Source organism: Phaethon aethereus (genome assembly GCF_964289735.1).
Source record: "Phaethon aethereus genome assembly, chromosome: 4".
Lineage (NCBI taxonomy): Eukaryota > Metazoa > Chordata > Aves > Phaethontiformes > Phaethontidae > Phaethon > Phaethon aethereus.
The window spans coordinates 55,089,963-55,104,674 of NC_138578.1; the positions used below are offsets into that span (position 1 = coordinate 55,089,963).

At 38.9% G+C, this 14,712-nt stretch overlaps 1 protein-coding gene across 1 annotated transcript in view; it reads left to right on the top strand.

Moving 5' to 3' along the window:
• The window catches only part of SCFD2 (sec1 family domain containing 2), a gene marked incomplete at both ends in the record, with an annotated part of 200,479 nt that overhangs the window by 22,181 nt on the left and 163,586 nt on the right, over positions 1–14,712 (top strand). Inside the window, one exon of the mRNA XM_081999658.1 lies at positions 12,160–12,291. Within this exon, the coding sequence (XP_081855784.1) occupies positions 12,160–12,291 (132 nt within the window). The remainder of the gene's footprint in view (positions 1–12,159; positions 12,292–14,712) is intronic.

Sequence of the window (14,712 nt, forward strand, 5' to 3'; positions counted from 1 at the left end):
GAGAGCCCGGTCCTTTGCTAGCCATTTCATGCTCATGCTGTTGCTTCTTCTAGTAGTTCAGTAGGAGCAGCCTTGTTTAGGGAACACTATTCCCGACAAAACATTTGATAGCTGCTGAATAAATAATCTTGTAGCAGTATCAGCCACCATATGAAACTGCAAAGCTAACTCTGTTTGCTTACTTGACTCCCAGTATGTGTGTATTACAGTGTTACATTTAAAGTAAAATTTTCCAAAGTGAACAGGAGCTTTGGTGTTCTGGTCAATAACCCAATTCAGAGTTCTAATAATTTTGTAATTTGCAGACGACAAAGTGTTATGGAATTAAGCACTCGTTCTCCTTTTCACAGAGTGGTTCGGACAAGATGAAGGGTCCTGATCTAAGTAGTTTCTCCCTGCAATGTCAGCTGCTTCTGCTTGCTCAGTTTATTTTACAGATTTTGATGTACTGCACTTGGATGCCACAGCACATGTAGGGGATGGCAATTTATTTTTTTTTTTCCCCCTCTGATGTCACAAATAAAGATGATGTGGTTTATCTGCACGTATAGCTTTGTTAGTGTTGGCATGGGTCATCTGCAGGAGGGATAACTAAGTTAGTCCAGGAGTTGCAGAGATTTGCGTGATGTTTGGCCCACAAGCAGATCCCTCTTGATCTTGAGACCTGTCGTATATATGAGGCTTTCATGTGTTCTTAGTGCGGCTGGTACAAGCTGTTGCTGGTCACAAGCTTATACATGTAATATAACACATCACTGCTGTATGTTAACAACAACATCAGTGTGGACTTAGGTTAGAAGGTTTATGTTGCTTGTGGCAGTGGTGAGATATTTATACGATATTACAATTTTGGGGGTATATTTTTATTCCACCTGTGAAATGTTTTTGACTATTTTTCTACTCACTTTGTTCTGATTACATAGCATTTTTACTAGAAAGCCACAGTTGGTAGTTTTTAATTGCTCTATAAAAGGAATTACTAGTCATTCTGCAAATCCTCCAAATGAAGAAATCTGTCTCAATAAGCTATATGGAGTTTATCTTTTCATCTGTTCTATTACTAAGAAAGAATAAAAGAAAATGTAGTTTAAGGAAACTGCCTTAATGTTTCACAGCATATAATCCAGTTGAATACTCCATATTATATCACTTCCTTATGTTTCACCTTTGGTTGACCTTGAAGTTTACAGGTTCAAATGGATATTAATGATCTTGGGAATAGCTAAAATAAACAGAACACAAAGGTGATGAGAACCCATAGCTCCCCAGACTGTTCACTGGACTGTGTAGCTTTGTTTTGAACACAGGAAGATGCTGTATTGGCTGTTTATTATCAGATGAAACATTGTAGAAACGCTGTCTGTCTAAAGGATTACTGAATGTGACCATATCAGTTCAAAAATATATAGTAAATTCTATTGCAAAAAACCTCTGAATGTTTTCTAAGAATTTTTTCACTGAGCAACTGTTCTGCTCTCAACTGTTACAGAAATTCTGTATTACTCATCTATGTAAATGGAATAGAATAAGAGGATTTATAAGTCAATTTTATTTTCAGATACAGACTGTGTGTGTGTGTGCATTTGTGCTGACTTTTGTTATGGTAAAATACGGTCCACAGATTACTTTTCTGCTATCTTGAATTATTTTTCTATTTTAGTTTAATGCACACTGGTGTCATTGGTTTACACTATTACTCTTTGATACTGGAAGTGGCAATGAGTGGAGTTGCATTAGTTTTCAATAACATCATTCTGTGCGCAGCTGCATTGTCTCATGCCTGTGGTTATTAGCAAGTGAAGTTGTTCTGTGTCATGGATGCTGAAGTATAGGTTAAATTTTTTGGCTTTCTGAAGCCAAAAAACTTCTTCTGTGTGTATCACAGCATGTCTATATATAAATATGTCTATATTTAGAGCAACATGAAACAGGACTGTTGTTAAAATGCTTGTCCTTACAAGTTTACATGATGCTTGGATTGAGGAAATGTTTGATAAAACTTAAGACAGTGGGTTTGGCAAGTGACGACCACAGCAGTCAGACTTGTGTACATATTCTATTTTGTAAGTATGGCCATCTGTAAAGTAGCCATATGAATGAGCCAGAAAAGTTAAATTTCTCTTCTATTTTTTTGGTTTAAAAAAGGGGTGGGGTGGGGTGGCAAAAAATGGAATGCTCCGTGTAATTATCCGCTTCTGTTGGGAAAATTTTTTCCCCTCTTTTTAATCCCTGATGTGAACTGAATCCTTGTCAACCTTTTAATAATTAATCCTTAAACTTTATTGTAATTCAGCTCACCTGTGGGACCAAAAATATGTCAAATTTTAAGAGTCTGATTTACTGTCCATTATCTGTAAAGGGGGGGAAAGGAATTCATCCCCAAGCAAAGAGCTATAGGTAAACAGAGCAATTGTGGGGCAGTCTGGGGTTGCTGTGTTAGTTGTGTTTATAAGAACTTCCTGAATTGTTTGTTTTTAAGTTCTCCCATGCTCCACTGATAACAGGGAGCATATTTCTTCCTGGTCTGGAGTATAGTGGTCATGGTTTTATTGGAACACAATAGTTTTTATGAAACAGCGGGTTTGCAACGTAAAATTATGATGTTTTAAAAGCTGTTTTGAGATAATTCTTTCACAATTCTTGTCTGTCTGAAATGAGCTTGTGATTTTGTGTATTCTCAGCATTTTTTAGGCTTTTGCTACTATGTCTGTGAAAATCCTGTCCCATACTTCATATGCTTCATTATAAGATGAACCAAAACTTACTCTCTCGTGATGCTCAGTAACAAATTCAAAAAATGCTTTCCCATTCCTGTTGGTCTTAGTCATTGGTCGTGTCTGGTGAATCTTATTTTCTCTTCTCCTAATGGTAATTAACAGCCTGTTTTATCATCCTGCATCGGAAAATGATTGCAAAATTTAAGTTAACTTGACCGGGTGTACAGCATTGCCCTGAAGCGTCAGTATCGGTAGGTATTTATAAATATGCCTTAATGAAGCTAAATATAATAGCTTGAATAAAATAACTTGCATATAGTAACTGTTCCTTCTCTTATTGCTGTGTTTTAACCAACTTTCCCTGGCCCACTAGACAGCGTACCCTTCGTTTGTGAGCTGGAGTTTTCAAAGAGTAACCCCGTGTGCTCTGCCCATTTGTTTTACGGCCACGTTGAGTCAGCTGCATGCGAAACCAGTAGTGAAGGGAAACGTGGGCGGTATCCTGTGCAGCTGCCTGGAAGTCCTTCCAGGGTCAGGGACTAGGCAAAGCAAGCACTCTGCTTCCCAGTTTGGTTTGCAAAGTGAACCTGCATGCTGGGTCAGTATTACTGACACAGGGGTATCCTTGTTAAGGTCAAAACAGGGAAGAGCGGGCAAAAAACTATGGAATTTTTGACTTCCAGTGTCAAACAATGTCTTTTTATGAACAGTTCTACTGCGTTAGTCCAATACCATACTTTATTAGTACGTATACCTGTATATAAAACAACATACAGTGAACTGACCAATAAACTCCTGTTAAAAATATGTTACTTCTAGCTTTTGATACTTACAGATATTTCAGGTAGTCCAGAGGAGAATCTATTGTAAAACTTCGTGGCTCATCATCAGCTCCCATTTTTGTTCATGTGCTTTAGCTTTGCTGGCTGCAAGCAGATTTGCAACACCTTGAATATTCTGCTTTTAAAATGTCTGGAGGCTTCTGTTTTAACTGCCCACTGTTTTGAAATAAGTGTTTTAAAATTAATTGGTGGCAAAAGGCTGTTAAGAATCTAGTCTATTTTAATTTTTTTTTTTCTGTATCTTTAGAATGATTTTTTTTTTTAATTAAACATTTGCTGCTTGTGTTTTGCAGAAAAGTAATTGTATAATTTGATAATGAAGTTTTCTAACATCTAATAAAAAATAATTTGGTCACATAGGGCTATGTTCCCTATAGAAGTGCTTTAACAGTACAGAAACATTTATATACTAGGAAATATTCATAGTTTGGGCATAGTAAATAGCAAAGTGTAGGAAAAGCCTCTAGTTTTCTTTTTGGGGGAGTTCAATAGTTTACAGAACTAACAATATAGAAAATTCTCTTATGTGACTCTTCCTGTTGTAGTACTTTATTTATTTGTTCCTCGAGTATCTCACAAAGTACTGAAATAACTCCTGAACTTTGCAATGCACTCTAATTGGCAGCATAATTTCTCATAGCTTCTTCCATCAATTTTTGTAGTGTGATTATTGCTTTAAAATTGCCGTTTGCAGTGTAGAAAAATGCAAATCTCACAACCTTATGCATTGTTGAGGCAGCAAACTTGCTGTTTTAACAGCACTCCCTATGACCTTTAGTGAATCAATGGTTTTATCAATCAAATTACGCTAGTATGAGTTAATTAATTAACTTGATCTTGATGTGACACAGCCTTCCTGGAGTATACACAGAAAGGAGGGAGAGGAAAGAAGGGTCTGTATAAACACCACATGCAAAGGCTGAAGCTATCAGCCTGCCGTTAGCCCTTTATCTAAGAGGCTCTTGGCGTATAAATCAAACAATAACCTCTCTGTTTTGACTTGGTGCCAAAGTACACAACCACAGTTGAGTCTAGAGCAGATTACACCCACCCAGTGGCTTAAGGGCTTGGAATGAAACTGGGAAATAACTGTTAAATTATTCAAGAACACATTTATGTTCTTTAATGTTGGCAGTTGGACTTCTTTTTTTCTCAAAGTATGATTTGCATGTTCTAATCATAAAAACTAACACATGGAGGGCATTTTAACACACGTCTAAGTGCGGGTGTGAGAATAATGTTCTAAGCTGAATGGCTGCAAAGAACTTGTTTTTTAAAGAGTTTTGTGTGTTTTGCCATATCGCAATATAATTACTGATCTATGGTAAGGGTAGTAATATCCAGTGCTGCTTCTGTGGTTTTCTGCAAGCAGAATACCAAGATGACATTAGCTTTCCCTTTATCTTTTTCCTAAGGTTAGGATGGATTGGAAAACAGTTCAAGTTTCTCCTGTCTATGAGGTGCGTTTAATTAGGCTGGGCAGATTTGCCAACCACATAAAAATGTCCAACAGCAGCATTACAGGCCACTGCTAAGAGCCATTTTAAAACTTCAGAAAGTTGTCCTTTTACTCTCAGAAATAAAAAGTGTTAGTCTCTTCTGCGGACGTGCAATTTACATTTATCTGTAAAGAAAAATTGTGGGGGTTTTTGTGTTCTTTGAAGAAAGTATTGCTGCATCTTCAGTTGGCTAGCCCATCTAGTGCAGGCACTCGGGATGCGCTTAAATACACAGCAATGCTGGAGACTGAAGTCCTGGAAATACTGATAGCTGTTTCTATATAGAAGGTTTATGATAAATTATATTAGAGCTGTTTGGTCACTTTCAGAACGGTGAAATGAAAAGCAGCTTCTTTCTCTGAGCCCAGCTGTATCCAGGCAGCACGGCAGCGTGGGGGTCAGCGCTTCCCATCCCTACGGCATTCCCTGCAGCATCTCCGTGGTGCAGAGCAGAGGATGTCCAGGGGAGGCTGTTCTACATGTTGCTGTTGGTTCTTTCCAGTGCAGGCTGCTGTGCGTGGAGTGGGGTGCAGTCGGGGACTTGTTTGTCCCCCCCCAGTTGTTGGGCTGGTGTGCGTCTCCAGGAATGCGCGGTATATCCGCCACAGCCTTGGCGCAGCCTCCGCTCTCTCCGAAACAGCAGGGGAATTGGAGGAGGGAGGATGTCTCTTGATATGTGGCCCCTCGCTCCAGGCTTATAGCCAAATCGTTGCATCTTATCGCAGGCTTGTGCTTCTCTTTGGTTTATCTGTATTCCAGTGACATATCGCCAGCAATGGGTTTGTCCTTCGTAGTAACGGTCTTCTAACCACCCTGGTGTTGTTTTTTTGAAGTGCTGTGCACTTAGCGTGGATGTTGCGTCGTCTTTAAATGAGTGTGAGTTATTGCAAAGTATACATTGGCAGCACACTTTTTTTTTTTTTTTTTTTTAGCAGTCACTCAGTTTTGGGCAGCTTTGTGGTATTAATGAAGCTCTAATTTAATCTTTCCTGAATTTTTCCCTCCTCCCTTTTGTGAAAATACACAGGCGCAGCTGAGTTGTGAAACTGTATAGACGTAAGGTGGAGGTTTTGCTGATACAATAACCACAGAAACTGTCTCATGACTATCACAATTTTCCTTCTGTGTTTTTTTCTTTTTTAATTTGTAAAAGTACAAACACAACTACTTTGTTAGGCTGAAATGCTGTCATTTCATCTGGTTATTTTTGAAGGCCACTCACTGTTGTTTTCTGTCATTTATTCAGAGCCTGTGTCAGCAAGTTGCTCTTTGAAATCCAGTGTCTTTGCCAGGTGTAGAAATAACCACATTTGCTTATTCTTCCTTCCTTAACATCTTGCTCGTATAATGTTCTTCACCAGGTTACTTGTTTCTGATGTAAGGCTGTGCTTTCATCTGACCCCAGGTAATTTAAAAACAAAACAAAACTGTACAAAGTAATTTTTTTCTTTCTTGACTTGAGCTACAGGAGATCTGGGAAGGAAACTGGATGTAGATACTGATTTCTCAATTTGGCCTTTGAAAAGGTTATGGAAGAGACTCTTGACCTCTTTTTCAGTAAGCCTGGGGACACAGCAAGGGTTGCATGGAACTAAAAGAAAAAGTTTATTATGCCATTTTTTTTATAAGGAGAAAACAGGATGACCTGAATTTGTCCTGTTAGGCAAAGCAATCCTGTTAGGCAAAAATCCACTAACAGATAATGTAGATTTTATCTATTTATTTTATTTTATCCTCCACAACTGGAAATTAGATCATATTAAAATAATTTGCAATAGCTTGCTGGAGACTGTAGATGTGGCTGATAATTTTGGTGATTATGGTATGCTGCTTTGACAAGAGCGTTTGACTTGCTTTCATTTGGTTAATCATACATGCTGATGGAAGAAATACATCACCAAACTAATATTATAAATGCTAAATGGGTTAAGAATAGTTTATTGATAGATCTGAAGGCATAATCGTAAACGGGGAACACATAGTCATTGTGGGCATATTTTCTAGTATGAGCTTATTGCTTCTTGACCTTTTGCTCTTGCATTAGTGACCTGGAAGACCATATTTTAATAATTCATCAGTAACAGACAAGACCTGGAGCAGTAAGAAAGTAAATACCTTTCTGTACTAGTGGTGTGAAGCAAGAGGCACATCATTTCAGCCAAGCCTAAAATTGTGGTGGTGTGCTTTGGACTCATAGGGTCACGAGTGTCTTCAGCTTTCTGTCTTTGCCTTTAGGTTTGCATCTCCATTGACTAGCGCTTGATTTTACCAATTTCCGGACTACTACTTCCAGCTTGGTAATACCACACCCCAGTGCCACCAACCTCCCCCTGTTCTCCCCAAATGCATTCAAAATTAGTAGCTTTGAGACTGAGCCTACAGATGATCACAGATATGGACACTTTGTCTGTCAGAATCTTGGCAGTATTGTCCTTGAAGGACAGGACCAGACCAGTTCAAGAGCATCAGTCAAAATTACTTTAACAGATGCAAAATTAGGCATTTGATTATCAACCTGTAAATGTCTAGATCAAGCAAATTAGTTTAGGGATCTGAGCTGTGTTTAAAAATAATCAAATTTTTCCTGTCTGACTCATTGCGTAGTCCCACACAGAAGATGTTGCCACAACTGAAAGGGGTACCACAGGAATGGGAACGGAAACAAGTTCCTCCACAGTAAGTGTTGCTGAAGCTAGCACGCCATCACCAAAAGAACTGGTTACCAAACTGCACCCTTATTTCTGCTCAAAGCTTTGCCTTTTTCACCCTGGCATCTCCGTACCACTGAACAGTGGATTTCATTGGGTGGTCTTTCCTTTGGGTATTGTAAATTTGGGAAGCCAGCTAGTTAGCCACTTCATGGTGAACTTGTTCTAGTCTTGAGTTTTATTTTTATCTTTCCATCTCTCCTATCTTTCATTAAAGAAAGAGTGTCTCTGGAGGCTGCAAATCAGAGCTGCTTGGAACTGCCTGCAGCTCTGGTCAGCATAGAACATCCCAGTCTTTCTGACCTGCTTCTCCTCATTACCTGTTTCCTGGCACTATTGTCAGCTGATACCTTGTTTTAGGAGTCTTATAAATTATGAGTCTGATGACTTGGTCCTTTTTCCCTCTTTATCGTCATGATTCAGCTTTGAAAACTGGCATGCAAACCAGAAGTAGGGAAGCTGCATCTTTTAGGTGTCTAGATTTCTCCCTCTTTCTTTGTAACCTTTTTTGTTGTTGTTTTAAAGTCCAAATTGTATGCAGTTAAATTTTAATTAGTTTTGGAACAGAAGATGGCTCATTAAAAAGTGTAACATTTATGTATGAGGGAAAGGGAGAAATTTGCAATTTTATCAGATGTCTGTCAAAAACCTTGCTTTATATGTATCGAATGGTACAGCTATGTCTAACAGGACTTTAAAAAGACTTCAGTCTTAACTCTGGACATAACGTAATGTTTTTGCTTAATAAACTTCTAATTTGCCTACCAGATAACTGCTATGCTTGTTTTTATTATATTCTGTTTTCTGAGATGGCTGGTGGATTAGGTACTATGACTGTAATGATAAAAGGAAGGGACAGGGTATCAAAACCAGCGAGCAAATCACTAAGCTTGCTGGTGAAACCAGTTAATGGCAGAAGCCCCTGTATTTTAATGCATTCTTCTCTTTGTCAGGCCTGCCGTGCCCTGCAAAACATTTTTGTAACAGAGATGCACAGAAGTGTGCACTGTAATATTTACCTATTGTTGTGACATATATTTTGAAGAGTGTTCAAGAGTGGTTTAGAGTTCCCGATCTGTCCTGTAGTGTAACTGTAAAGAATTTATTTTTTCTTAAGCAAATAACATGGTTCAGACAATATCTTTAAAAGGTTTTGTAATGCCTAAAATATTTTAAAAAAGGAATCTACTTAGTTTCAGAAAACTACTTTCAGAGTGCAGCGGTTCACTAGATAATTAATCCTTGGGAAGTCAAGGAATGCAAGAGGAAGGAGAAATTTGCATTGGGGTACCGCATCCCATACAACTCACTGATTGCAGCGCCAGCGTCATTGGATTGGGGTGTTTGGACTAAAGCAGAGGAACTGCAGATGGGAAAAAGAGGAGGGGAAGGGCACCATGACGAGAGCTGGAAAGCAGTCACAGACAAATGTCTCACCAAAAGGGGAAGATAAGATAATACTGTTTCCGAGTGTTAGAAACCTTTAAAAGGAAAATGTTGTGGTAACTCCTCAGATCAGGCGAGAGGCAACACCAGAGCCCTGTGCTGTGTCCCACTGACTCATTCCCAGCAGCCGTTCCTGTCTTGTCATTGATGAAGTTAAAAAATGGGCAGTTGTTCAAAGCAAAAGCCCTTCTCCGAAGGTGTGATAGAGGAGGAGCAGGAAAAGTGTTTTCAGCAGAAAACATACAAGTACTTCTGTTGCTCTTTTGCGCTGTTATATTTCCCAAAAACATGGGAACTGTTGCTTTCTGTGGATTGACCTAGTCAATTGGCTAGGTGTGTGAGCTGCTAATATGTATTGATCTCATCCTGTTAATATATTGTTCTCTATATGATACTTAAACCACTAGGTATTCTGCAAAGCACTGGGAAGAAAAACGTCTACAGAAACTCAGTGGATTACATGGAGATCCAAGTATACTGGAGTGTGGTTGACCTCCATCTGCTTTTAGGCTGTACCACAGTTGTTTTGCTTTTTGCTCTTTGCTTTTTTTTGGTGTGCTAAAGCAACGCTCGGGGATTGTGCAAATTTAGGTCCTTGAGATTAAAGAAAACCTACTGTGGCTAGAGGAGGAAGAAAAGAATTTTACAAAGAAAAATGCAAACTTCGCCCCTGCCGCCCGCCATTTTGTTTTAGTGCATTAGTATGACTTTTTTTTTTTTTAAAGTTTAACATAATTAGTCTGTTATTTTGGAGGGTTTTTATTGTTTAAACTAGGAACAAGTAGAAGTACCAGCTGAAGCTGGGATTGTAGTAGTGATTATACAAGTATAGTATATGTTGTTTTTGAAGACCTTGCAGTCTCAATTGACAGGACTGACCAACACCTGGTGTGGAAAGGGAGAGCAGAAAGCAGGGACAACAGGTAGAAAAATAGTGGAACCTTATCACATACATTCTCACTTTTAGGTCTATAGATGCTTTTGGAATGAATTTTCCACACTTTGCTAAATAACTTTATGAAGTATAGGAGTGAGAGAGATGAGACTACAAAAACGTGTGCAAAATTTGGAAGGCTTTTATTTTAGCTTCCTTATGTTCTTTGCTTTCCTTTGTTTTATAATTTTAGCTCCTGGTGTCTGTGTTTACGTGATACTCTCTGTTCATATTTACGGTGATGAAGAGAATTGGGAAAATGAGAACAGGTTAAAATCTTAGAAAACAGAAGCTTGACTTTTCTTCCAAACGAGAAAGAAAAAGTGTTTTTAAAAGTAGCTTCCTGCTGGATTAGGCCTGATTCCAGATCTCTATAGATTTGTATTTGGAACTGCATGTTCAGGAAGGGATTAGTTAACAGGCAAAGCGGTGACCTCTTGCAGTCCAAACCTCAGGCACGATTGTAAATGACAGTGAGACGTACCCTGTGAAAGTGATGTGAGCAGGATCAATAGGCTGCATTTAGAAGTGATGCTGAGTGGGTGGGACTGAATTGTAATAATTGCGTAGATAGTCTGTAAAAATAGCATACCTAAGGATCCATTAGCTCAGGGAGACTGCGTTGAAGCATCGAGTTGCTTTGGAAATACCTTTCTTTCTTGCACTACATGTTATAAATCGGCGTGCTTTTTCTTGTGAGGAGTCCCCGTGGAGCTGCTGCCCATGAGCGGTGCGCAGCATCAGTGCTCAGATCACACTTGGCGATGGAGCAGAGGGAGCTGCTGCAGGTGTCTGGGCTGCACTGGAGGAAGGTCGAGTCGCACTATGTGAGAGAAATGGAAAGACTGTGTCGGGTCATCTGATTTTCTGTTTCTTAAAGCGTGGCAATAGGATGAAATTTCTCTACCTATTCATTTGTGGTTTGTTCAGAAGAAGGGTGACTCAACCTTTTTCCCACAGTCCTTCCACCCACTCAAGCTTTGACAGAGGATGTGGGTTCCTGGGGTGACAGGAGTGGGGCTTGGCAATCCTCTTACCTGGTTTGGGAGGTAGCACAGACTTGCTAAATACAGCCCTGCCGTTGCAGTGGAGCGTAAGCACAGCTGCTCTGTAATGGGTATCAAATGAATCGTTGGGGTTTTGTATTTTCTGTGAAACAAAGCTTGTTCTGGCAAGTTTATAAGCATGTTGTAAATGACATCAAAACGTATTTAGGAGTAAATGTCTCCTGAGGAAAAAACAGAGGGAAACTTTTTCTTTCTTAAAGAAAATAAATTAAAAAAAATCCAACACAGTTAATCCCAATGTGTGGCGTTAGCCCTAGGCGAGGGTTTTTCCTCCCTTCTCCACCCCCACTTCTGAGAAAACACTGAATTCATTCACAACAGCAACAAATGCAGTGTCCTGGAGGAGAGAGAAGACTGACAGGGAACTGAGTGCAGATGAGACACACAAATTCCTAATTTAAGTTTAGCAACAGCAACAATGAAAAGGAAATCTGTAAATACAGCAACCGTAAGGACAGTTACATTCTGCTATGGATTATCCTTTTCATGTAATGAGAATCCATGAAACCCAAAGTGACGGTAGTTCCTCAAATCATACCAACAGCCTTCAGCATCGGAAGTATTGGCTTTGGGATTTAAACTCTCATCGGGAAGTCAGAGCCCATCCTTCCCATAGGTTTTTGGCAACTGAAGAAGGTTGGACTGTTTCTGATATTCCCGTGGTTGAACAGTAGTGGTTGCTTTGAGGCTGACATGCTTATTTATTGTATATGAATTCTAACGCTTTATAATTGGTAACAAAAAATTCTAGATTTTTTTCTGTGAAACTGTGGCAACTGTTCCACTAAGAAAAATCAAGCTTTTATATAACTTTATTTTTGCTTGTATCCTGTCCCCCCTCAGAGAAGTTACTAAGTAGAAGCACTCATCTTAAAATATAAATGTTGTCTTAAGCTTACTCCATTATTCAAGCAATGTTTAGTGTAACCCTGTCATTTTCTTATAGCGATCCAGCTGCCAAAGCTCTCTGGGAGTCCTTCATGAACCTCAAACAAAAGGAAGCTGTGATGGAGGCTCGGAGACACCTTGTGGAGGCTGCGAGCAGAGAAAATTTACCTATTAAGATGAGCATGGGTGAGTAGTGTGACATACCCTTCTCTTACATAGTGGTAATGTGAAAGATGATGTCGGCTCCTCTTCTTCCACTTAACCCTTTTGGGGAGAACTCACCCCATCCTTGGTTCATCCTCATCCTTGTCAATAGATTTCAGGTGAGCATCGTGCCTACCATAGGATCTTTCCGGTATATAAGTGAGAGGCAATTGTTTTCTTTTAAATACAACATTAAAAAGGTTGAGAACAGTGGTGAAGCAAGAGAGTTGAAGGAGGGTTTTAAAGGCATGAAAATGGTTAGCAGTGCTGCTTGTCTTTATTCTGCAAAGCATGAGAATTTGGGCATTCTTAAAAAGTCAGCGAGATTTGTGTCCTGAAAGCAGGCCGTGTAAGTTGTGGAGCTCTTGCATATGATTACATTATACAGGTAGTGATTACATTACATAGGTAGTGAGATTTGTGAAGTTAGGCTCCCTGGCTCAAGAGAGCTTAAGCTGAAATCCACCTCTTGGCACTCTGAATTCTGCAAAATATTTGAGATACAGGTTATAACATAATGACTTTCAATAGCTTTTTTTAGAACTTTATTCTCACTACATACCATACTCAGTGAAATGCAGGAATTTATATAATGTTAGGCTTATAAAAACTGGTATTGCTCTATAACACAGTAATTTTTAGCGGTTTATGTACTCTAAGACTATTTTATGCTGAACTTTTCATCAAGAGAGAAAGGTCCTCATGGAATAAGAGTAACAGGCTTTCATCTGGGACTCCAGAGTAAACTTCCAAGATACTGTAAAAGAATTAGATGTACAGCCAGCTCATAAACTCTTAACAACTATAATGTTTCATATATTGTATGGTCTTTACAAATACCTAAAGCATGCATTTAGTAGATTAATAATCAGAAATACTAAATCTCTGCAACAGTAATGCTGTAAGCTGTTTTAAAGAAATGGAGAAGGAGCAGCTGTGAGAGGGGTATTACAAATTTGTCTGAAGGAGGTAAGGCACAGTAAATAATAAAATCTTTTTTAAGCTTTCACTAATAATGTGTGTGTGAGTATTCACCATAATAACATTAACACTGTTTTTTCTATCACACATGCCTTAAAAAAAGATTATTAATGTTGAAATTCAGCTTTGTTTTAAAAGTAATTACTGCTCATCTTTGAGAGGTAAGGCTCAGTCTACCACCTTTGCTGCTTTGTGTGAATGATTAGATCAGCCACCCTTTCCTCTGTGACCCTTTCCCGTGGCATCCAGTGAAGGCTGCAGTAACCTGGTTCTTTATCATATTAGCTGACACTTACTGATGGCAGCCTAAATGTCTTGACATATGTGGGCCCAATATAGTGCTATGTAGAAACATTAAAGAGTTGATGGTGAAACAAATTTCTGACACTATAGTTCTTGAGACTTGCTTTTTGTGGAACTATAACTGTAATTTACTCATGTTTATGGAACTTTGTTATTTATTTTCTGAATTGTATATTTATCTTGCACTAGAATCAAAATTAAGTTGTTATCTTTGTAGTTGAACTTCAAAGGGTGAAACAAAATTTGAGGCAGTCTTGTAAATGATAAACGGGGATAAAATGAGAAACAAGGAAAAGAGGGCATTGCAGTCACCAAATCAAAACTTCCTATTGAGCATAAATGCAGAAAACCTGAAACTCACACCCAGATGTTACATTGTCCAATGACACATATTTTTTAATGACTTTTTAGAACAGATCTTCATCTTTACAGCATTCATTGCTCAGTCATTGTGCTACAGAACATCTTAGTTCTCTGTAGGGAAGCTGGAAATTGTGTTGGTTGTCAATTGCTGCTCTTTCTGAGAAGGAAAAATTCTGGTGGCCTGTTCTGGTCCCAGTTGCTGTGTTTAGTCAAAAGGCTCCTTCCACTGTGGCTGTGATATAAGGCAACACTGGCTGGAGAGAAGAGAAATGCTTTCACTCTGCTCTGTGCTTAGGCTTTAGTTTTTATGATTTTACCTCAGGTTCTGCCTATATCAGAAAATCTTGGTAGATAGTACACTGGTTTTCCCAACACTTAGGGTATTTTCTGAGTTTTTTTATGTCCTTAATATTAAATGTCAGAGTGTTTTTCTAGCGTGAAAGTTGCCTCTTACTCTCTTTACTAAGACCAGCTGTGTCAGATGGTAAGAGTATTTTCCTTACTACTGCTTTTTTGCTTTTTTTCCCCTCTGGAAATAAGGAGTGAATTACATGTGAAAGCAAAGCTTTGAATTCCATTTGGTGTAGCTGAGCCCTCCTGCAGTGGCCACCTGCCTGAAAAACTGCATCACGTGTGACACTGGCAGCATGGGAGCCCTCTGCAGCAATGAGAAACTTGATCCCATCCTGTTTCCATATTTTTGGTGCAAGGAAAATAAATTGTTATTTTCTGGGCTTTGAAAGGCTGCTCATTACTCTGA